Source organism: Cydia strobilella, chromosome 7 (genome assembly GCF_947568885.1).
Source record: "Cydia strobilella chromosome 7, ilCydStro3.1, whole genome shotgun sequence".
NCBI lineage: Eukaryota > Metazoa > Arthropoda > Insecta > Lepidoptera > Tortricidae > Cydia > Cydia strobilella.
The window spans coordinates 15,900,541-15,926,844 of record NC_086047.1 but is presented as its reverse complement, the minus strand read 5'-3'; the positions used below and the strand labels follow the sequence as shown (position 1 = coordinate 15,926,844).

Below are 26,304 nucleotides of genomic sequence, written 5' to 3'. Positions count from 1 at the left end.
CAAGTTTTGAGGAACGATCGGAACAATATTATAATTCAGCGGTCTGCAACAGGCGGCCACGAACCTCTCGCTTGCGGCCTGCGAGCCTGCCTGGCTATTTTGTATGTATTGTTGACACCCGACTGTATGATAAAATCACAAATATTAACAAAGTGCGGCCCGCTTCAACTTCGCTAACTACTTATGTGGCCCTTGACTGCTAAACGGTTGCCGACCGCTGTTATAATAAAATTCATACACGAGAAAATCAGATGCAATAATCGCATTATTATTATGCACTGGACGTTCACGAGTACATATAACGTCTAATCTTTCCTTCCCTCTCAGTGTACAAACTGAGGAGACGCTTAATGGGGCGTGTGGCGAGGCGTCCGTGATGAGGCGTCTAAATGTATGGAGCAGTATGCACTTGTCTCAGGCGATGCCGCTTGGCACGATTGTTCCTTAGGATTACGGATACGATTAGGTCAAACAAAGCTAATTTGGCCCGGTAGCCACGAGATCGTACCGTGCATACCCCCCAAAAAGGGGGAGTGAAAGGGTCAGTTTCCCAGGTCCAATTTATGCGTTGTATGGAAAGGTATAATAATTATTTCAAAAATAAATTCCTAGTCTCCAAACTATACGAAAATGATTATAACTTGCCTTTAGTTGCTATGAACAGGAAGAAATATAGCATATATTGGACCTAGGGAGCCGATCCTTTCACCCCTCCCCCTTTTTGGGGGGTATGCACGCTACCATCTCGTGGCTACCGGGTCAAAAGCTTTGTTTGACCTAATCGTCGCATCGCCTGAGACAAAAGTGCATACTCAATGCACTTACCCTACTACACCTGGCGCGCACGGTTAGTGTAATACAGACTTTGCGTTTTTTTACACTAACCGTTATTTCATGCATTCCAGTAAGTACGATTCCCACCGAACGGGAGGAGTCGGAGCGCATTTCACATTTGTACGGTGCAAGCCCTCGCGGACAGCTCCGGACGGACGCCATCGCTTCTGCATACGTATAGGCACATTGAAAATGCGCTCCGGCGCGGCCCGACTCCAGCCGGTCGGTGGGAATCGTACAATAAGGTTTACGATGGCGCGTTAATTTAATAGGCATGGCGTTCCACACTGTTGGTACACACTATAGCGAGTCCCGGTGCGGCTACCGGTAGTATTGCGGCGGTCAGGCGGGCGCTACCGGTAGTAGTGCGGCGGTCAGGCGGGCGCTACCGGTAGTAGTGCGCCGGCCAGGCGGGCGCGTAGCCCTCCGGCCAGCGCTCGGCCGGCGAGGGCGCCGCCGCGGCCGGGGCCAGGCTGCCGCCTGCAACATTAATTACTGTTTACTATACAAAAAAAAAACCGAAATCCGAAATAAGCTTTTTAATCACATTTTTTTATTTATACGTTCATTATGTGCGTAATCGTATCGCCTTTCGCCACGGAACGCGTTAAGGTGCAATAGGTGCAGAAAACGGAGAAGCGCTTTTTTGGTACACGATGCGGCTGCCATAAATTTAATTAGCAATCTTGAGACCTATCTCGAGGGATTGTATCAATACGAATCCAGGGTTTTTGACTTTCGGTCGATAGAAAAAAATCACTATGTTAGGTCTAAAATACACACAAAAGCTAAAAATATGAAAATTGCTTCCAATAATCGGCAATATCATGTTTGAGTTTGAAGATAATTTATAACCTGTTTTTTTAGGGCGAAAACGGAATTCCTCTTTTAAAAGAAAAAACTTAACTTTGGTGTGGAAGATTTGGAATTATCCTGTGATACTTTGTATTTCTTACTATCCACCAGGGGACCGAACAATTTAAATATTTTTCTCATTTGCCATTTTGGCGCCCCCCTTGCCATCCGGCGCCTAGAGCGGCCGCTCCACTCGCTCTACCCTAGATCCGGCCCTGGCCCCGCCAAGCGGCGCTCCGTCTAGTTAAGTTGTGAAGGAAATGTTTTTGAAAAAGAAACACTTAGTGCGGTTAGTTGTTAAACAGCCTATTTTAAATATTCTGACGAAAGCGGAATCGGACCTAAAGTCCGTTTTCGTCCGAAAAAAATTGGCTAGAATTTATTCTGACGAAAAAGGAATGTGACGAATGTCTCTTAATGCAACGGGTCCCATATAGACATTTGATCCTAAAAACAAACCCGATCGATCGATACCATTGATAAAAATTTGTCATGTAGCCTAAGCCTATTGAAGATATTTACCTGGTTGCGGTTGCGGTTGCGAGTAGGAGGGCGGGTAGGCGCCGGGCGCGTAGTACTGCGGCGGCGGCACGCTCATGTTGTGCAGCACGCCGCCGCCAGCGGCCGCCGTCGCGGGCGCCCCGCTAGTGCCCACGCTCGCCCCTACCGGCGCCACGGGTTGCTACAATATTATAGAAAAAAAAAAACATTTTCACCTCAGCAGCCCGAACAAGCCTACTTTCGTACAAAGTAGCTTTTTAATTTAGTGAAGGCCATGAACTTGCCACTTCATACTTTTTTTTCGTATTATTCTGTGTAATTCGAAATACATTTTAACCTTTAATATGTTCTCACTACTGAGGTGAAAAATTATGTGTGCAACACGAGAGCAAAGTTATTTTACAGCTCGTGTTTTTGAGTCCCTAGCTACGCTCAAGATTCTAACTTAGAATCTTTCGCTTTCTCGGGACTCAAAATAAACACTCGCAAGAAAAACCAACTTTCCCCTCTTGTTGCACAAATAACTATTTCATATAGTATGAATTTTCTCAAATGATTTTTAGGCCAAAGCCTAATCCATTAAACAAAAACCTTTCTTTATTTTATGGAGAGGCGCCTTAGTCTCGTGCCGAGCGCGTGCCAAAGCAACTCGTTGTCATTAAAAAGCAACTATTGTGATAGTATTAAGGTTCAAACTTATGTACCGGCTCATTCTAAGATAACGAGTTTGGGTAATGAAGGGCGATCGGTTGCCTGTGTGAGGCCTTAGAATGAGCTGTTACATAAATTTGAACCATATAAATAGGACGGTAAAATTTCTTTTTAACCCTTAAATGCATAGTGATGTATGTATGTACACAACAAAAAACATATAATTTTATGCATAATTAGGTAAAATCTATTTGGTCCTGTATATTATTTTGATCGTAAATTAATACACTTTCCGTCGTTTTATTGAAATTTGCGCAGTATTTAAGTTTAAAAAAATTACATTTCTTTTAACACGAAATGGCGGAAAATTGGGAAAATTTAATGATTTTTAATATGTAATTTAGGCGGTTTTTTCGGGGTTTGTAATTATTTATATTTAAAATCTTTATTATAGGTATATTACAAATAGTATAAATTTCTAATGGTAGTAAGATTTTTTATATCTTTTACCAATAATTGTATAAATTTACATAAATTATTATTTACCCTATGTAAATTCTAATACTGGTTAAGCAGTGAAAATCGATGTTTTAATTTATATTTTTATTTTTCCTAGAATCAGTAAACAATTATGTAAGACATATATTAATTTCAGGCAAAAAGAAAAAATCATGCATTTAAGGGTTAAACGAGTTCGTTCCCGTTCAGCCAGTAGCGGTAGCATTGGTAACCGCTTAACAAAAGAAGGCTTTTGTTTAACAGATTAGGGTGTGAGGCATAAAAATCATTTGAGAAAATTCATACTATGTAAGCTTTTACTCTCAAAGGCGATTCTATCGAGCTCTATCACAAGATGATGGTGTTTTATGACGTACCCTATGGCCTTCATCGTCAGACTGGTTCCAAGGTATCCATTGAAAAATCTTCCTAACGCGATTCAGTGTGACAACAAACGGAGTCACGTAATGCGCAATTTGTCGACTAAAAAGTTTTTACACGAATCTAAGGTCATTAGTCATTATCCCAAGAAAAATCTTGATAGCGCGATGCAAAATTTTCACTACAGGAAATAGCGCCATCTAACATTCAGTTCCTAAACAAAATAATTTTTACACATTCTGGGGTCATTATAGCAAGAAAAATCTTGATAGATTTTCACTACATGAAACAGCGCCATCTAACGTGCAACTCGTAAACTAAACTTTTTTTTTATCTGGGGTCATTATAATAGCAATATAAATTTTGATAGCGCGATGCAGGATTTTCGCTATAAAGCGCATCGCCATCTATCGTGTCATTCGTAAATATAATGTCATGGTCATCTAGCTTTCAATAGGTTATTAAATATTAAGTAATGTTTGAGTAGTTGCTAATATAATATTACTTCCCGAAACAAAAAATCTTTAAAGTTTTAAAGATATTTTTTTTTCAATATTTAAAAAATGTGTGATACTAACCTGATAATAATTGTAATAATTAGGGTCCGGGTCCTGAATGGGCACCGTGATGAGATTCCGCCGCGTCGACACCGCGTGCCGCGGGTCGTTGGACGCCCCAACCCCGCTTCCGACCTGGCCACAATACATTCTATTAGTAGTAAAACACTATTGTATATACATAACATAACAGAAATAAAATGTATAAGAACATTGGCGAACTATTAATGTTATATTTGACTAGCTAGGCGGGTTAACACTGAATGAACCACCTCACAAGGAAATGGGGTTGGCCGGTTAAAGTATTTTACAGATGGCGCCAGCATAGGTTTTACCTGTAAATCCTACGAATAGTGTAAAATTCTTAAATTTATTATTTTATTTTAAGAACTGGATGCTCTGTAAGCCAAATCTCATAGAGGAAAACTAGGTAAAACCTATGCTGGCGCTATCTATAAAAACCTTTGACAGTTGCTAACCCCATTGCCGCGCGTAGCATGTGCCTCGCAAGAGGCGCAAGAGGCGCGTGAGTCGGGCGAGGCAAGTCTACGTACCAGTACGTACGGCCACACAATATAGTACTAGGTGCAGAAGGTGCACTCTGTGACAAATCGCGTCTATTACGACAGATATGACCGCAAGGTGGCGCAAGCGCGTGCAGGCGTCCGTTCCGTAGCGGTGCGCGGCAACTACTAGGGCTAGACACCAAAATTGGTGTGGGCCGCATGTACTTGTAGCGACGCGACGAAATCGCGGAGTGAGCCACGCCTGGCACCGCCTATCCGCCTAAGTCTAAGTCGAGTTGTGTTCACTGTTCAATGATATTGATGAGCACTTACGGAGATGGGTTTGACGATGGCGAGCGCGGCGGGCTCGGCGGCGGCGGCGTGCGGCTCGGCGCCCGACACGTGGCGGTGGTTGATGTGCGCCTGTAGGTCCCTCTGCGTACATTACACACCAACAATGCTCGCAGCTCAGACCACCAACTACTCTCAGATCAACCAATGCAATTGGCAATCCATCCATACTAATATTATAAATGCGAAAGTCTGTCTGTCTGTCTGTGTGTTCCCTCTTCACGCTTAAACTGCTGAACCGATTTAGATGAAATTTAGCATAGAGATAGGTTGAGTTCCTGAGAAGGACATAGGATAGTTTTTATCCCGAAAATCATCCCTTAAGAAAGTAAAAAGCGGGGTGGAATTGAGATAATTAACGAAGTGCCTGCTAATTTGTGTGCATAATATGCTCAAATTTAGATTGCTATGAGATTTTTCCAGGCGCTATACTTACTTTAGCTGCTGTTACTAAGTCCACGCAGACGAAGTCGCGGGCAAAATCTAGTATTATAAATGCGAAAGTCTGTCTGTTTGCGTGTTACCTCTTCATACTTAAACCGCTGAACCGATTTAGTTGAAATTTGGCATAGAGATAGTTTGAGTCCCGGGGAAGGATATAGAATAGTTTTTATGTCGGAAATCATCCTTAAAGATAGTGAAAAGGGAGGTGAATTTGAGAGATTTAATGAGTTGCCTGATAATTGATGTCAATCAATTAGGCTTATGCTCAAATTGAATGATTGCTATTACACTTTATCCAGGCGCTAAACTTACTCTAGCTGCTGTTACTGATTTCACGCAGACGAACTCGCGGGCAAAAGCCAGTGTTTTATAACTGAATTTCTTTAACCTTTTCGCCGCCACTTCAATGAAGTAATAAAGTGTCAACGCCAAGCCACAAATTGCACGTAAACAACCCGTATAACATATCAAGTCGTGGCGTGTGAGTCACGAAATATTCTGACTTTATATCAAGTCAATGGCGGCGAAAAGGTTAACCAGTCCAGCTCAAAAGTCATATTAGTTCCATATTGACCACCCCAGACGTTAGGACAATAATGAATCCTTCAACTGAATTACTAAGATGCTCAAATGTTATCTTACACTATTTCATACAGGTATAGAAATCAGTCAAATTCGTATAGAGATTTCAGTTTCTCCTCTAGTGTCCCATGGTCCTAATACAAATTATTACCTTCAATGAAATTTAAATCATTTTTAAATGGAACAGAGTCGCTTTTGTTGTTTCGTTCGGTTTTAAAACGAAACAAATTAAATTACATTTTCCTTTAGCACTAATTCAAATTTAACAACGAATTTTTCTTGTCGGCAACTAGAAATTATATTTATATTACAGACATCTGGAACTGAGACAAATAACACTTTAATTAAACCTTGTAAAAACAAATTTAACCTTTCATTGATGTGTGTGGTTAGCAGACAAAATCGTTCTTAAACAAATAAAAAAGATATAAACTTTCACGACGGGACTTAATCGCGTAAGTCTTCTCCGAGACCACGGGGACAACGCCGTCCTTGAAACGTCGGAGGTAAATTTTAAACTTAGTTAACGCAATTAAGTCCCGTCGTTGTGAATAATAATAAATAAAAAAGATGACTAAAATCTGTCAGGATCATAGACAGACAAGATAAAAGATAAGATAAATATAGTTTATTATAAATATAGTATATGAACGTCAAATAAAGCTACAGATGTAGTGCATAATTATTTTCCATCGTATTTTCACGGAAACTTACGAACCTGTTTTGCTATCAGAGGATAGTTTGATGGACAACTAACTTAAGTAATTTGTTCTAATTTAAATGAAATTGGGTAAACTAGTTGAGGGCATTATATTTTAGTAATTAAATCATGAGCAGGCTCGATCAAGGGGTTATTGAGCTAGAAGAGCTTAGAAGGCTAAAAAGTATTTCAGTCAGTCTCGGTACAAAAAGTACTGAGGTTGACTGAACGTTTCCGAGAAAATACGATGGAAAACAATTATGCACTACATCTACACCCGCTCTAACCCTACGCCCCTGCCTCGAGAAGATTAAAAGAAGAGGTTTTAAGGCAACAATAACTTATACGCTATTATGTCCCGTTTTCGTAAATAATTATCAGTCCACCTCATTTGCAGCCTAATTAAATTGGAAATGGGCCGTGTTGCATAATAAACTACAACTAATATTACAAGCGGAACTCCTTTTCCAATAAGTGGAATTAGAAAATGAGTTCCGCTTGTAATGTCAGTTATAGTTTATTATGCAACACGGCCCAGGTCACCTATTTGAACGGTACCTGAGAGAGGTATGTCCGCCGGCAGCCCGTGTTGCCGTAGCGCGTGCCCGCGTGCGTGCACATGAACACCGTGCCGAGGCCTGTCTGCTCCACGCGCAGAACCTGCCAATACAGAAAAAGAAGTGTTAAGAGTCCATATGAGCTAACTCTGCACCAACTTTAAAATGTACAACAAAGTGGGGACAGTTGCTGTTACAAATGGGTAAAATTCTTTTTGTTGTCTTGTTTTTTGTTCTTAAAAAATGTGACAGAGTGGATCTTTTTGCACCTATGTGATGAAATTTAGTTTTAAATTTTTCTCATTCAAAATATAATGTAGTACAGCTAGAAAGAAGAAGGCGGGGAAAACCCATAATAAGGTGGTCCAAGGATATTCATCATTAATCAAGGCAAAAGACCGAGAAAGGTGGAAAGATATGGAGGAGGCCTATACCCGACAGGGGTCCTTAAAATAGTAAAAATGGAAAACAATAATATTAGAAAACTTTTTTTTTATCATGTAAAACTATTTAAGGAAAATAAAGGCTTAAAGAAATAAATAAATAAAAACAGCTAGAAAGACATGCAATAGCGATTTTTGTTTATTTATTTGTTAGAAGACGGAAATACTAGTGTGACAGGGTGGTCAGAAACAAGACAACGCAAAGAATTTTGACCCAAATACCATGCAGAGTTAGCTTGGTCTGATTCTATGAGTTTAGCAGTCTATGTTATGTTGGTTAGTGATTAGATTTGATGAAGGAAGGATATATTTTTCAAGTTACATATGATATATTTTCAATCAAATTCCAAAAGTGAGGAGGATCTTTATGAAAATAATATTTTAATTCAAAGGTTTTACTTAATATTACTGGCTTAACCATATAATATATATCATGCACAAAGTAGATAGGTAAAACTTAAGTCTATGTATTTAAATTTTGCTTGTCAAATAATGCCATACAGTCATAAAGTAGAGGTAGAAACTGTAAAGAATGATATTATGTAGGCTCTAAATGGCTCTAATGCACCATTTGATTTGGACATTGTTTTTTCCAATAAAAAAAATACATGGACTTAACAAACATACCTTTTCCCTACACCGTGGACAGTGTGTGTGATCTGCTCGCGCGCAAGAAAGGCAAAACACATGCTTGCATGGTATCTGGAAAAATTAAACAAAAAAATTAAACACTAAAAAAATAGTTTTTAAACCAATTCAGTGTTTAACTTTGATGGCTAAAATAAAAAGTTAATGCAAATAGATTTAAATTGAAATACTATCTTTGGGCAGGATTATGATTGAGGCAAAGAATATCATGTCCAAGTTAAGAAATTCAGAATAGAGGACAGTCACAGAAGAACATTATTTGTTTGTTAAATATCATTCATATGATACTTGGGTCAAAATTCTTTTTGTTGTCTTGTTTTTTGTCCCCAAAACATGTGACGGAGTGGAGCTTTAAAATATGGGGTGAAATTTAGTTTTTAATTTTTCTCATGTGAATTATAATCTACAGTTAGAAAGACATGCAATAGCACTCAACTTTTTTTATTTATTTGATAAAAGACAAAAATATACAAGTTTATGATGAATACAAAAAACATGAAATATAGACATCCGCAAGAGAACAGATGCCCTCCAGTTTAGTTTAAAACAAAAGTGGAGGTGGGCAGGTCATATAGCAAGATATCAGGAATTCAGGATTCGATCATTCATGGCTGGTAGCTCTCAGTGGTTTGAAGGGCCTGCCTGGATGTATGACGATTGTGAGAATTGGCCTGTTTCCACTTTCATAAACAAATGTGAAACACAAATCCCAGAGGTGAAGTTAAATACAAATACATTTAATTTGCTATCTCTACAAACGGGAGAAGAAGGTAAACTGGAATTCGTTGATCGTGTATGTAACCAGTTCTCTTCTTACTCTAGAATGCAAAGAAGCATCGCCTGGATCTTGCGTTTACTGCAACGATTCCGCGGTGACGTTTCGATTTACAACCAAGTCTTAACGACTAAAGACTTGAATCAAGCCCATGATAGCTTGATTAAATTAGTACAAGCTGCTTACTTCAAAGAGCAAATTGAAACTTTGAAAAAGGGCGTCACGTACATCCCTTCGTTAAGGAAGCTTGCACCCTTTCTTGACGATCGTGGCTTCCTCAGGGTGGGGGGTCGTATCCCGCACTCTGACCTGCCGTACAATGCGAAGCATCCTTTATTGCAGCCGAAGCAAAGTAGGTTTACAAAGCTCTTGGTTGAATATTTTCATAAGAAATATTTACACACAGGTCCGCAGACCTTGCAAAATATTCTCAACCAGAGATATTGGATCGTATCGGCTCGTAGTCTTATTCGTTCCATTCATTCAAAGTGCAGGAGCTGCTACAAATGTAGACCCACTCTGCTGCAGCCTAAAATGGGTGACCTTCCAACAACTCGGCTGTTGCCTAATAAGGTGTTTGAGCATGTAGGTGTAGACCTGGCCGGACCTTTCTATATAAAGGAAAGCTTGCGGCGCAATGCCAAGATAGAGAAGGCTTATTTAGCGGTCTTCGTTTGCTTTTCAACTAAAGCCGTGCATTTAGAAACGCTCTCTTCTCTATCTGCCGATTGCTTTCTGGCTACTCTAGATAGATTCGTATCCCGTCGCGGTCTCTCGGCATGCTTTTATTCCGATTGTGGGACGAATTTCACAGCAGCCAGTAAACATCTTGCTGACGTTCAGAAATTTATGTCTGACAACAGCACTCAACAGGATATTTTAAACGGCTGCGCCCAGCGCTTGATTAACTGGCAGTTCAATCCTCCTAGTGCCCCTCACATGGGTGGTTTGTGGGAGAGCTGCGTTCGCATTGCGAAATATCATCTTGTGCGTGCTGTCGGTGACAAAGCTTTGACTTTTCAGGAGCTAACGACAATTTTCTGTAAAATTGAAGCCATAATGAACTCACGGCCATTATGTGCTCTTCCGGCTAGTGATAATCCTCACGAGTTTAATGTCTTAACTCCTGGACACTTCTTGATAGGCAAGAGTCTGACAGCTGTACCAGAGTATGATTTGCAATCTGTACCTGTAAATCGACTATCACATTGGCAATATTTACAAAATTGCTCACAACTGTTTTGGAAGAAATGGAGCCAAGATTATTTACATACCTTACAGCAAAGGTCAAAATGGTTCACCTCGCCTCCCAATATTAATGTAGGAGACTTAGTGTTGGTCAAGGACGACCGAGTTTCTCCTTGCAGTTGGCCACTTGCAATTGTTCAACAAACACATCCCGGTTTAGACGGCATTGTGCGCAAGGTTACTCTGCGCACAAGAGCTAACAATTCCTTTTTGAGACCTGTTAATAAACTGTGTCCTCTGCCCTATACTCACTAAATCCCCTCTTTTTTTTCTCAATAATTGCATAGATTTTATTTCTCGCGCCTAAACATGCGCATGTTCTGTTTCTCTTATTTTCCTTATGTTTTGTGAGAAAGCCACATAGTGCTTTCGGTAGGGGGTGTTTAGTAAATGCTATATTAACTCATTGGAAGTAGCGCGGTTACTGGCCGGTCACAAAAGAGGTCTTAAAAAACATAATAACTAACGACGTCAGTGTCATAAAAAACGTGATCAGAACCTAACGCGAAAGCAAATAATATTCAGTAAAAACCCTCTTAAAGTGCTCGAAGGAAGGATACACCACGAAAGAATACACCAGGCATCCTCCAGCAGAGGCCTCTGCCAGCAGCAGACCACAAACCCATCCGGTAAGCCCACCTAAATCTATTGGATTAATATACGCTAAAACACCAACTACAGTCCACTGGCTTTACGCCACATTTTCTGGTCCTTCGAGCCGGATTCGATGATGATGAATCCATGACCACAGGATATCATCCATATAGATGCCTTGCCGTACAACTTCAGCAGCAGAAGGGAAACGTTCGCCTTCATCACTGGCTAATTCTAGCAAAGTGCGTATGGCCAGAAATGGACTCGAACTCACGCCATATGTAATTGTTTTTAACTCATAGACTTTTATCGGCTCATCAACGGACGACCGATATAAAATGTGTTGATACTTTCGGTCAGATTCGCGCACAAGGATTGCACGATACATTTTGCAAATATCACTTGCGAAACAGTATTCGAATAATCGAAAATTTGTTATAATGGCTCCTATATCACGATATAGGTTTGGTCCCGTCAACTGGGTATCATTAAGAGAGACGTTTGTAGACGTTTTTGCACTAACATCAAAAACTACGCGCAAGGGAGTAGATGTGCTGCTTGGCCTTAAAATACTGTGGTGCGGTATGAGATATTTGCTAGGCTCGCGACCAGCATACAATTCCATGTGGTCTAGTTTCTCATACTCCAACATGAAGTCATTGTAGGCTTGCTGCAGCACTGGTGAGCGCGCAAGTTTGCGCTCTGTTGCCAGCAGTCGTCGCTCGGCTGCAGCGCGAGAGTCACCGAGAATCGGCGCATCAGGAATAAAGGGCAGCGGCACGATATACCTCCCCCCCTCATCACGGGAGTGATCTCGTACGTAAATGTCTTCAGCTAGCTGATCTTGTGGGCTGAGTACAGGTTTGCACGGCAATTCCTCTACTTCCCAGAAGTCACGCAGCGTTTTGTCCAAGGTCTTCTCTAAGGAAATCGTCAGATGGAAACTCTCTGTTGGTTGTTCGGTGTCGTTGTATAATCTTCCACTAACGACATAACCAAAAATTGTTTCAATAACTTTTGGAATGTTCGGTTTGACAGTAGTAGGCTTGTCCGTTATCAAATCGGACACGACGCCATTGTCCAGTAGAATAGCCACCGATGACTTCTTGAAAAAACACGGGTCAGCCAATTCAAAATTCTTGTATTCTTCCACAACTTCTGGCGGAAACGAAACATTTGGCATTTCAGATGACACCTTCTCCACGACGACCATCTCCACCTGGAAACTCGGACCGTCCGGTTTACACGACTTCAGGTCACATGTCACCATGCCAAAGTTTTTGACAAGTTCACCTCCTAGTCCTGATACTGTGTAAGGACACTTGTTGCGAGGTAAGCCCAAACGTTGAGCACAATTCAAAGTAATAAATGAGCTTTGAGCTCCAGAATCAAGAACAGCACGGCAGTTCTGATGTTGACCAGTGATGTCAACCACTAGAGTCCTCGTAGTCCCCAACACTACACCGTAAGAACCTGAATTTTCACTCACGGAATGAAAATTCTCAGTTCCAGTTGGAGCGGGCGTCACACTCACGGAGCGTGGCGGCGCAGGCCCCGCTGCATGCACGGCAGCGCGGGGCGTCTGCAGGTTCGGCACGGCCGGTGCCTGCAGAACACTTCCATCCCGATGTAGTAAATAGTGGTGAGGCTGAGAGCAAACTCCACAAGTCATGTTGCTCTTACAATTTGACGCTTCATGACCACTTTTTAAACAGTTGCTGCATATATTTAAGGCGTTGACACGGTCAATCCTATCTTGAATTAACAGTTTACGAAACTGTTCGCAACGATATATCAGATGATTTAGGTTGCAATGCACGCAAGTCATTTTGTTTTGGTAAGAATTATTTTGAGTATCATTAATACGCGAAACAGCTAATCCAACCTTTTGCGAAGACGAGGTCGCGTTCGAATATTTGAAACTGGTAGGTTTTTTTTTTTTTTTTTTTTTTTTTTATCCTATCTGGCTTTTACTCCCCGCAATTTTGCACGGGGTGAATTTGCCAATGTCGGTTTTTGACTTTCACACGTGAGGAGAATGTTCGGTAGTCTGGGAGGTTGTGGTTGGGAAGACCTAAAAACGAATAATTGTTATGAACATCACAGACAAACACATGACGAATACAAAAATTAGTAGAAAAAAAGCGGGAAGTGGGTGACAGAACGTTAATAGTGCCAACATGAAGGAAGTGGAAGAGAAGAAAACGATATATAAAATAAATATGAAGTATAGAATAAAACATAAATAATTAGACGCATTAGATTATAAAAGATAAGGCGCTATTTAGAGTTTAATGTTGTTCGTTTGTAAATATTTAATGAGTATAGAAGTAAGCCTAGTATCCATGTGACAAAGCAGTGAGCTAAAGCATATAGGTCGTGGAACATTTTCGGGTAATACATCGTACAGTGAATAACTACACCCTGAACAAGCAAAGAAGATGTGGTCCAAGTTACCCTCATCCAACCCGCATTCACACAATGAGTTCGCACGGACACCAATCATAGCCAGAAATAACGGAGTACATACTTTACCTAAGCGTAAACGACAAATGGTCGATATTACCCATTTCGGAGAAGTACGAAAACGATAGAACCACGGTTTTCGAGTAATTCGAGGTTGTACACAGCCATAATGTTTACCTGTCTGTATTCTAGAGGTATCCCATTGCTTCTGCCATGTATTAAACATATTGGATAGCGCACAACTCAATAGGTCAGTACCGTAAATTTCCTGCTTCATTGATCCGATGTCAATCGCTCGTTTTGCCCACATATCAGCCATCTCATTGCCGTTAATACCACAGTGGCTTGGAACCCACCCGAGAACAATATGTAGGCCCCTTGATTCACACCTACGTAGCAAAGCTTTGATTTCGAGAATCAATGGAAATTTTGCTTTGAATTTGAATTGGTTGCCTACAATAGCCTGCAGGCAACTCCTACTATCAGAGATGATAATGGTGTTTTTAATATTGTGGGTCTCTGCATATTTGACAGCCTCAAGAATAGCAACTGCCTCGCCTGTGAAAATGGATGCTTGAGGAGGACATTTAAATGGGAGGGCAATATTGTACCGAGGAATCCACACCGCTGCTCCCACACATTTTGTAGGATCCACCTTTGAAGCGTCAGTAAAAACCGGTAAGTAATCTTGCCATTTATCTAAAAATTTATTGAACTTGTTGTTTGCTCCTGGATCATTTTTGAAAATTCCTATATCTAATAGAACTTTAGGTGAATATATTAAGGTCTCAAATGCCACCTCAAATAAAGGGTTAGCGCCGGATTTATATAGACTGGGGTTAATATTAGACAGTTTTGAAAAAGACATTATTATTCTTGGAAAGGCTTTATATGTCCAATATCGGTTTTCAGTGACCTCCAGTGCCAGTGCCCGCAAGCGTGGAAGCAACAAGTGGTTGTTGTAAGAGCTGGCTTTGATCAAGAACCTGTCGGCAAGATATTGTCTGCGGAGAGACAAAGGAGGTTCAACAGCTTCTACCTGCATGCCATTTTTGGGAGAAGGAAGCATAGCACCCAGTATGATCCTTAAACATTTTGCCTGTATGAGGTCTAATTTATCTAGGCCATCCTTATTGCAAGGTTCCATTAGAAATGACCCATAGTCTATATGGCTGCGTATGATGGCATTGTATAGTAGCTTCTGGCAATAAGGGTGAGAGCCCCACCAAACACCTGATAATGCTCGCAGAATATTAATATTTTTTTCACATTTACTCAGTACATATTTGTGATGTGAGGAGGCCGACATTTTGTGGTCTAAAATAACACCTAGAAATTTTACTGACTCTTTACTTGGTATCATGACACCACCATAACGGACATCTGCAGGAGGCATGATCCTTCTGCGACTGAAAGTCACTAAACAACTTTTTGTTGGCGATAGGGTAAGACCATGTTCATCAAGCCAATCTTTGAGGTAACCCAGCGCTGTATTCAGACTAGCAGTGGCTTTGTCCATTGAGTTTGCTGAGGTGTATAAGACCAGATCATCAGCATACTGCAAGACATTACAGAAGGAAAGGACAGATTGTTCCAAGTCGTAGGTGTAGATACTGTAAAGCAGGGGGCTGAGTACAGATCCTTGCGGGAGACCTCGCCACAAAGTCCGAGGCGGGTAATAGGAATTACCATTTCTAATTTTAATTGACCTACCCATGAATAAGTTGGTGACAATATGTACAATCTTCGCGGGAATGCTCAGATGAAGCATTTTTGCCCTGAGCACCGGAAGAAGGACATTGTCGTAGGCCGCAGAGATATCTAGGAAACATCCCAGAAGATATTCGTTTTTCGAAAAGCTTAGTCGGATATCAGTTGCTAAAATGTTTAAACTGTCCATTGTACTACGGCCCTTTCGGAAGCCAAACTGCGTGTCAGCTAGAATACCTTTGTTTTCCACAAACCATTCGAGTCTGTTTTTAACCAGATGTTCCAGTATCTTTCCCATTGTCGCGGACAGGGCAATCGGGCGATATGAGCTAGCCTCGTCTGGGTTTTTAGACGGTTTTAGGATTGGAATAATGACTTGGGTCTTCCAGTCAACAGGGATCTCTCCCGTGCCAAAGGCATGGTTTAGAATACCAAGCAGGTACTCCTGTGAGGATGTATTTAACTTAGATAGGAAACAGTATGGTATGCCATCCTCTCCCGGTGTAGTATCTCTCAATCCACTAAGCACTAGACTAAGCTCTGAGAATGAGAAAGGCATGTCTAGAGAGCTCCCGGTGCCTGGCAGCGGGGGAAGTAACAAACAGGATGCTTCAGGGACAGTTGGCGGGGCAAGTTTATCTGCAAAGTCTGACAGCCAGGAAGAATCTGTGGTGGCCATAGATTCTGGATTAAACGAACCCCTGAACCTCCTTATATTCCGCCATATAAGTGATGTAGGGGTTCTAGGAGATAAATTCTCGCAGAACCCCTTCCATCCCCTCTTTTTTGCCTTTGCTAGGAAGCGTTTTGTACGGGCCGAGATTTTTTTGAAAGAAATGTAGTCTTCCAAATTTCCTGTATTGTTGAAATCCTGCTCAGCGGCATCTCTTTTTTTAACGGCTGCCGTACAGTCTGCGTTCCACCACGGGGGTGATGGGATTTTGAGTTTAGCAGGTTTCTTTTTTGGTATATATTTATCGGCGGACTCTATTAACACATTTTTAAATTTTATATATTTTTCATCCTGACTTATTTCGCTCGTGTCCCACTCTTTCATATTTTCCTCTATAAATAATGCATAATTGGGCCAGTCTGCTGATTGAATTTTGTGTTTCAGAAGAGGTTCGGGGGAAGGAGATGGAAGAATAGAAGAAGGCTTGGTGATAATAATCGGGAAATGGTCACTGCCAAACGACTGGCGTAATACCCTCCAGGATAGTAAAGAAGACAAACTCGGGGAACAGACAGATAAATCGGGAACTGATTGGGGGTTCTGGCCTGGGTATACCCGATGCGTGGGAGTTCCGTCATTAACAACTCCTACATTGATTTCATCGAACAAATCCAGCAGGGCTGATGAAAACGCATCCGAATGGTATGACCCCCAGGACATATTGTGACAATTAAAGTCCCCTAAAATCATAAGAGGAGGTGGAATCGATTTGAGAATAGATTGTAATTCATGCATATTAACTACTTCAGGATGGGGGATATATATAGAGATGAAATTAATGCCCATAACCCTGGCAGCTACGGCATTAATCCCATCCGAGTGAGGGGGGATATGAATTTGGGAGAAAGGGTAACTGCGCTTGATCAACAACGCACATCCGGCGTGTCCATCATTACGGTCCTCCCGGAGACATGAGAAGCCCGGCACTCTGAGAAGAGTGCCGGGACGTAACCACGTCTCCGAAATAGCCGCAACAGACACAGCATAGACCTAGCCGTGCGGCGGCGCTCACTATCATACGATTAGCTACCCTATTACTACTACGGACGGAAGGATGTCGCAAAATTGTGCCTTATGTAAGGAATGCTTATTATTAAATGACAAGGATGCGCTGCAATGTTCAAAGTGTAAAAAGAATTTTCATTCAAATTGCGCTTTAAAATCATCAAAACTTTACCAGCTTATGACAACCGAAAGTAAAAAATCCTGGATATGCATATCATGTCGTACAACAAAAAATACTAACTCTGCTCACATCAAAAAGCAAATAGGCAACTCAACTAAAAGTTTCGATGACAACAACATTACAGTGAGGAAGAAAAACACACTTTTAAAGAACGCAATCAGTACACCACCAGCATTAACTATCGCTGCCAATGCCGCCACTGTCAATGCAAAAAATGAAAACGAAAATAAGGACTGTAATAACTCCCCGCAACACGAAACATCACCTATCAAATCAGGATCTAGCGAATCTCTTATTCAAGATTGCGAATCTCCTCTAAAAAGCCCAATGAGTAGGCCACCAGTGCCAACTACCCCTGCTGATACAGAAACTGAAGACGCAAGGAATGACCTGCATAACTGTCCACAACAGGAAACCTCGGTAATTAAATCGAGATCCAGCGAGTCGCTAACTCAAGGTGATGACTCTCTTCAAATTTTGGACGACACAATGTCAAAAAGTCTAGATTTAAGTAATGATATTGGAATAGTATCAGAATTAAAAATTGAAATCGAAAGGCTGAAACTAGACCTGTCTATCTCTGACAATGAGCTTCAAAACGTTATCTTGGAAAAAAATGAATGTACACGTCAAAACGAAAAACTCATGCGGGAAATCTGTACTCTTAAAAACATATGTAAATCCCCACAACAGTCAAAAAAAAAAAAAAGTGTGCCAACCAACTCTGACCTACAATCAACAACCTCGGCAAACATTACCGCTATGGAACACCAGATTAAAGACTTGGAAATAGAATTACTCAAGTCACAACATGAACTTGGTAAACTCCAGGAAATTATGAACAACATTGAGAAATGCCAGGACTGTAATAATGGTGCCGCTAAAATGATGAGGATCGACACGCAAAAAACCTTTCAGCCGGGCTCACCGAAGAATGCGTCAGCTGGTTCGCCAAGTACACAAACTTACAATGAAAACGTGCAAGAAAAGGTAAACCCGGCTCCGCCAAAGAAAACATCACCTGATCCTTCTAATAGTAGTACTAAAACCAATTCACCTGTAAACTGTAATCAAGTTAATTCATCATTCAAAAAGAACCCAAATAAAAACAGATTAGTTATAGCCAGCAACATCAAAAATAGTCATATAACAAACCTTTGGAGGAATGCAATCTTAGATAATTACAGCTACTGTCATCTTGTAACGCCTGGTGCAGGAGTCAGGCAAATACTACAGCAAACTGAATTTCATGTAAAAAACTTAACTATGTCAGATTATTATGTCGTAATGGTGGGTGAAGAGAACTTTTATGAGAATGAAAATTACGATGACCTAGTAACATGTATTGCTGATACTCTATATCAGATCAAAAATACAAATATAATTATTGTATGCCCTACTTATATTTGTGGTAAACCATTGTACAATTTTAGGATTGAGTTATTTAACAACTTATTACACAAGAACATAAAATTTCATGAAAATCATTTCTCATTTGATTCAAACCTGGATCTGACTTTTGAAATGTTTTCGGAAACGACAGGACGTGTTAATAATTTGGGGATGGAAAATATTATAGGTCACATCAATAGGTTTATTTCTTATAACAATCATGTCACTCGTAATCGGAATATATTAAGGGGAAACTATAACAAGGTACAAAAAAAGATATGTGATTATTTTCCACGACTCGAAAAAGGTATAAGTTTACAGTCGCAAAGTGATAAGGAAAGAAGCTTGTTTTTTCGTGAGCAGGAATGAGCATAGTAACCATTCTAACCGCCTAACGCCATGTCCGAACAATATTCAACTCAGAGATAGGGAATTCTGTGTTTTCCATCAAAATATAGCGGGGGTTCTGGGAAAACTAGATCAACTCACCATTGCACTGAGTCAATTAGAAACGCAGACTGCATGTCCTGACGTTCTATGTCTTACAGAACACTTTGTGCCATTTGGCCAAGAAAAAAATATTCAAGTAGAAGATTATGTACTGGCGGATATTTTTGTCAGAAAGAAAGATAAGCACAGTGATAATATGTTACGGAAAAATAATGAAAAAAGGGGTGGCTCTTGTATTATGGTTAGGAGAGGCTTAGAGTTCCAAGTTATCAACGACATTAAATCGTTGGGTTCAGAAAAGATCTTTGAATGTTGCGGTATATTTTTACCAATCGAAAAAGTGTATCTGGTCTGTCTATATCGTACTCCCAATAGTGATATAAACTTATTTTTTGAAAAGCTAGTGAAACTTTTGTTAAAAATATGTTACAAGAAGCATAAAATTATAATATGTGGTGACTTCAACATAGATATCCTGGACAAAAATAATAAAAATCCAAACTTAAAGAATTGGTTTAAAAGTCTGTTAGGGACGTTTAACTTATACCCGCGGATACTTGAACCCACTAGAATAACACATAGAACTCAAAGTAGTATTGATAATATATTATGTAATTTTAAAAATGGAACGGCAAAAGTTCATCATCTAGCTCTTTCGGACCATACTGCCCAAACAATTACAATAAAATTAAGACAAAAACTTCAGCCAAAATACTGGTTTGTATATAAAAGAGACCATAGTGTAGAAAATGTTTCCAAATTCATACATTGTTTAACAGCTTTATCCTTCTCGGAGGTACTAAATTCAGAGGATGTAAACAGCGCATATAATAATTTTACTAATGATTTTAAATTATTTTACGATTTATGTTTTCCCAAAATAAAAATAAAAATAAAATCAAAGAATAAAAATAAGTTTATAACAAAAGGGATCAAGATATCTAGCAAAGTCAAAAGATGCTTATACATGGATTATCAATATAAAGGTTTAAAATGTGTAAAAGAATTATATTTAAAATACGCATGCATGTTAAAGAAATGTGTAAAAATTTCATTAAAAAAAGCTAATCATAAGTTAATAGAAAGTGCGAGAAACAAATGTAAGGCTTCCTGGAAAATAATTAAACAATACACGGGAAACAACGAAATGCCAAACATGATAGAACAGATAGATCGCAATGGGGAATTAGTTGATAAACCTGAACATATTGCAACACACTTTAATAACTTCTTCATTGATTCACTTCCTAATGCTATAACGGCTAGCAAAAACCCGTGTAAAATCATAGATCATAACTTAAATAGTATATATCTCTATCCTGTTACTCCTCAAGAAGTTTTCAGAGCAATAAAATCACTTAACAACACTACAGCTGTAGGTTATGACGATATAAGTACGGAAACAATAAAAGATACTGCATTTTTAATATCTACCCCATTGGCGCATATAGTAAATCTGTCCTTTCAAACTGGTATGTTCCCGGAAAGACTGAAAAAGTCAATTATTAAACCACTTTTCAAACAAGGGGAAAAAACCAGTCTAGGCAATTATAGGCCTATAACATTGATCCCAATTTTCTCGAAAGTGATTGAGCGACTTATGTATAACAGAATAATAGAGTACTCTGACAAATACCACCTACTAAGAAACGAACAATGTGGTTTTCGAAGGAATAGGTCTACAAATCTTGCTATTTTTCAACTGCTGAAAACTATTCATGAATGCATAGACAAACGAATACATGTATCCTCGATCTTCACTGATATGTCTAAAGCTTTCGACTGCGTTAACCATGCCATACTGCTTAATAAACTCGACCGCTACGGTATTCGGGGGCAGGCTCTCGAGTGGATAAAAAATTATCTCTCAAACAGGTTCCAATGTACTGAGATCAATTACTACTGTTCAAAAAGCAATACCATTGAAACTAAAAGATCTGCATACAAACCTAATCCAAGAGGCGTGCCTCAAGGCAGTATTCTTGGCCCCCTCTTATTCCTGTTTTATATAAACGATCTTCCTCAGCAGACGAAAAATCAAGTAGTGCTTTTTGCAGATGACAGTAGTGCTTTAATACGATGTTCAAGCACAACTGAAGAATATGAACTTGAAATTAATAATACTCTTAATGATATCATTACTTGGATGGAAAATAATGAATTAAGCATTAATTTGTCTAAAACTCACTTTGTCCAATTTCATACGAGCCGTAGACCAAGTTTGGCAATCAACTTATCGCATAAAGCAGACGCAATCACAGAGTCAGAGACGACTAAATTTCTTGGACTCATACTTGACAGTAATTGTAATTGGCAATGTCATATAAACGAATTATGCTCGAGACTTTCAAAGTTCGTTTATCCGATACGTAGACTGATACATAATGCATCGGAAAAAGCGGGACTAATGTCATATTTTGGTTACGTTCAGTCTAGCATCACGTACGGGATAATTTTTTGGGGAAACTCTACTGACTGGTTAAAAGTTTTTAAGATGCAGAAACGATGTGTAAGAGCGCTGTGCGGTGCATCTCAGAGAGACTCCTGTAGGCCTCTCTTTCATAAATATAAGATTTTACCACTGCCTTGTTTATATGTTAAAGAAGTTGCTATGTTTGTAAAAAAAAACCTTAATTTATATCCAAGGAACGATAAATTCCATCGTAACTTGAGAAACGAGTACAAACTCGTAAATACGCATCAAACTAAATCGGTCTTTTACAAAAATAGCATTTTTTCAATGTCAATCAAGATTTATAACAATATTCCGGATGTATTTAAAAACCTTGACAATACTAAATTTAAAAAGGCACTTAATGAATGGTTGTTGAGCAAAATGTTTTATTCCCCACTTGACTTTTTAAACAACAATGGTAAATTATAAAATAATAATAATTAATGATGTAATAATACATGACATACTTGACATATTCCGATATAGCGTAATAAAGTGACACAAAACTGGGGACATTATTGTATGAAATACTGTGACATATGTAAATAGTGTAAATAACTTGCCTGCATGTTGTGCATGACACTAAATATTGTACACCGTAAATACGGTAGACTGCGGAAAAGGACTTAAATTATCACCATTAACATCTTTTATATTTCTACCTGTGGTCTGACAATAAATATTTCATTTCATTTCATTTCATTTCATTTCATTTCATTTCATTTCATAGGTGTTGATGAGCTGAATAAGGTCAGGTTTTTTTGGGACAATGCTTCGGCTATTCCATTGTAGAAATGTGACCGGGGGGGCCGTTGTTGTGAAATGTAAGTCTTTCAGCGAGTGTGATCATTAAGGGCGCAACGTCGTTCGGTAGGCAATCGCTCCACTTAGCGATTATGTTTGTTAAAAATTTTAAACAGAGCTCCATTAGGTCTTCATTGTGGGTGATTCTATTGTAAGAACTATTCAGAGCTTGGCCATTGGGGAGTTGAGGTGGGGGAGTTCGGACAATATTGTTGTGGGCTTCTCTATCATAACCCGGAGAGAGAGAGACCCTCGTTCGGGGCGCTCGATATACGGTTTTACGATATGAAGTGGTGGGCGGAGGAGAAGGAGATGGCCTGAAAGTATTAGGGTCGCATGGGGGCTGTGAAGATCGGGAAGAGTCTGTAACCTGTTCAAACATGATTCTTGCTACATCTGAATATGGCTTACGAACCGCTGAGAACTGTATTGCTGCTTCTGCATATGAGACATTCTGCTCAGACATGGCAAGTTTAATGGACTTTTGTCGACCATATTCATTGCATACTTTGTCTGTAGCAAAGTGTCTGCCTGAACAGAATATACACGTCACATGTTCTGGAGCTACATTGCATCCATCACCGGGGTGTTTTTGTGCACACTTATAACATCTAGCATCAGACCGGCACTGTGTTTGAATATGTCCGAACCTAAGGCACTTTCTGCATTGAATAATTGGCAGTTGATATACTTCTACAACTAGTGAGGTGTAGTAGGCGAAAATTTTTGACGGTAAGGATTGTCCTTCAAAGGTAACCACCACCGACTGGGTTGGTGCCCAGGATGGGGATCCATCATCTTTTGTCACTTTCCGCTGCAGACGGCGAGCCTTAAGGATTTTTCCTTTGCCTTCTTTGAGGTTTGTACCGTTGACTAAATCCTCCATAGTCCAATCCGAAGGAACTCCCCGTATAACTCCCATACGCGATACATGGTATGAGGGAATATCAGCTATAAACTTATTTTGGGCTAGTAGCGGGTGCTTTAAGAGGCTATTTGCATCAGCTGCTGTGGTGAAAGTAACTGCTACTCTGTTGCGACCTACTGACTTAATACCACCTTCTTTTTGGATGTTGTTAACCTTTGCTTGAGTAAGCAAAAGGCCTACATTGATGGGTTTTAGGGAAGCATTGGAAGATGGTACAGACTCTCTAGAGACGTGAACTATAAATGGTCCACCATCTTCGGCATTGTACTCTCGGTATTTGCTGTCCAGACTGGGGTGTTTGTATAAATGTGGGTTGAACTCGACTGGATTGTTTTTGTTTAAATCGACTGTAGTATTTTGACTTACCTCCATTGGATTATTTTTATTTAATTCGACCACATGACTATTATTAGGCTCGACTGTATTATTTGTATTACCCGACTGCTTGTCGGCCTCTGTCGTGTTAATTACAATTTTTTTAGGGGAAGGCTCCAGCTTGGTCGGTGATAAATCTAAGTTACGCTTACGCTTACTTGAGACGTTCTCCCAGTTCATGTCATTATCATCAGCCTCATCTGGAGGCTTCTCCTTCTCGTTACCATCCATCTAAACGCCTATATTAAAATATTCCACCACCTGATTAGTAAATAAGGAAAGTTGTTTTATTTATGGGAATATAACCTCAAAACGAACCACTCACTCAGCGCGCTACTCCTCCAGATTGTCAACTGGTAGGTTTATGACTCGGTTGCGTGAAGTTGACAGGTGACTTCACTTTGACTTGTTGATTGTTTATAGCCCGGGAGCTAGTACTAGGAAAAGTATGTTCCACTTTAATTTGTTTGTTCGCAAAATTGATTAATTCCGCGAATGTAGGTAATTTATTTTGATCGCGGCTTTCTTCAAACAATTTCCGAGTATGACTGTCTAGCCCGCGAAGTGCCAGATGACAAACCAGATAGTCGTCCAAGTTCTCAATCTGCAAGGCGTGAATAGCTTTCAAGGAATGGTCAAAAGTCTCCACGAATGAAGTTAAATTCGCTGCACTGTCTTTTGTCAAAGGTGAAAAGTTCAGCATTTTATCCAGATACCTGCCGGTCAACGCCCTGACATCTTGGTACTTATCAAGTAAGCTTTGCCAAACTACAGGATAGTTAAAAGACGTGATCGGAAGACTCTTGACAATATTCAGTGCTGGGCCTTTGACACAAGACAGCAGATAATGAAATTTATCTATGTTCTCGAACTTGCGATTGTGAACCAAAGACACAAAGGTATCATGAAATGTGGCCCAATTCTCCACCTGACCATCAAACTCAAACAAAGTCAGCTTCGGTAAAAGTGGCCTAGCTAAACAATCATCCCTGATTTCAGTGAAATTATTTTTGGTTGGCTCCTGGACTAAACGGTTGCAGTTTAAAGCTACCTTTTTGCAAGCGAAATATAATGAGTCGAAACTTTCTAACGAGCTTATTGAAGGTTTAGCTTTGGGATTTGCCTGCATCTCAAGCATGATAATCTCCATGACAATTTTTTCGAAGTCGCAACGTGCGTCATCGAGTTCCGAAAACTGAACCATGTAATCTTGCACCGAGTCTAGACTATCCAATTTAACAGTTTTGGATAGATCATAAGCCTTTTGTACTTTGTTAAACAAATATTCTTTTTTGAGTGTCAACGTATTTATTTGAAGTAACAATTGCACCTCGCCATCATCAATTAAGTGGACAAGTCTTGTAACAAAATGGCCAGACCCAGCTGGAAAAAGAAGAACAGGAAGGTAAAGAAAAAGATGGGCAGATGACATCATGCAGGCTGCGGGAAAAAAATGGATGGATGTTGCCACCGACAAAGAGAGGTGGAGACAGATGGAGGATGGAGGCCTTGGGGACCACTAATGTGGGATAAAGCTAAATAATAATAATAATAAAAAATACAAGCGTGACAGAGTGGTCAGAAACAAGACAATGAAAAGAATTTTGACCCACTTACCATTCTACCATATATAAGTATAGGCTTTGAGCAGATATCACAGCAGTATATCATGGGGTTCAGGACTTTTTCCCCAATGAGTGCTGCACGGTGGTCCCAGTCCAAATGCAGCATGGGTTCTGGCGGGCCACGCTGCAGTGTTGTGAATACTGGGGCTTCTAGTTGTGATATGTCGGAAGGGACTTCCACTGGAAAGGTTGACAAATGGTAAATCATATTTTTCTCAAAGAGAATTTGCTTCCGAATTTCTTTAGCAAGACTTTTGCAAATAATTCATCATTCAGATACCTAGCTAAAACTACCCAATTAAAAGCAGTCAAGGAATGTGTAATTGCAATGATTCAACAAATAGCCTAATTAGATGTACTGGTATCTCAAAAACGTTACACGGGGATTTATTTATCACCAAGCTAGCCACTAATCTTGTCAAATACAGAAAAACTACCTAAGCCAGTGGGTTTTATGGTAATACTATTAGTTATTCTGTGGTTTTGCTATCATATTCTGATCATTCTGACTATTCTGAGGAAAGATCACAATTATCACCGATTGACAAGGCGCCTAGTTACTCACGTTTAGGGGGTTCGGCTTGTTCAGCCTCTTCCTTTGCCTCCTCAGTAGTTAAAGACTCCTCCTGGTCTTGTGAACTTTCTTCAACAGAACACTCTTCTTCATCAGAAGACATCACCTTCGGCACTTTCTTGCCGCGACCACGGCCTCTTCCGCGACCCCGGCCCCGGCCTCTACCTCGGCCACGGCCCCGGGCATTCCTCTTTTCACTATTCATTTAGAAATATGGTGTAAAAACTGAAAAACTAAGTGTTTTGCCGTCTAAACGGCGCCCTGTTTTGTTGACACTTAACCTCTCTTTAACAGTTTCTAATATAAAACTATTAATTCAAAACATGGTTCAATTTGAGAACACGAATGAATGACTTGTTAGCTTTTGTACATAAAGAGTACTATTACTTATTCTGTGATAAAAGCAATAATTGTTGAATTAGATTTTCCTACATTTAACAACCGACAAGACAACGCAAACTAGATTTTTTTGGCATTTCTC

General features: G+C 39.9%; 1 protein-coding gene across 1 annotated transcript; it reads right to left on the bottom strand.

Moving 5' to 3' along the window:
- Positions 1-4: 4 nt before the first annotated feature.
- Positions 5-26,288, bottom strand: LOC134742675 (E3 ubiquitin-protein ligase Hakai-like). The gene is made up of 8 exons (XM_063675866.1): positions 25,815-26,288; positions 25,242-25,429; positions 8,488-8,562; positions 7,419-7,520; positions 5,117-5,218; positions 4,299-4,412; positions 2,212-2,371; positions 5-1,314 (listed from the first exon to the last, which is right to left on the bottom strand). Exons 1-8 carry the CDS (start codon positions 26,026-26,028, stop codon positions 1,220-1,222), a joined length of 1,050 nt encoding a protein of 349 aa, XP_063531936.1. The 5' UTR covers positions 26,029-26,288; the 3' UTR covers positions 5-1,219.
- Positions 26,289-26,304: the final 16 nt, after the last annotated feature.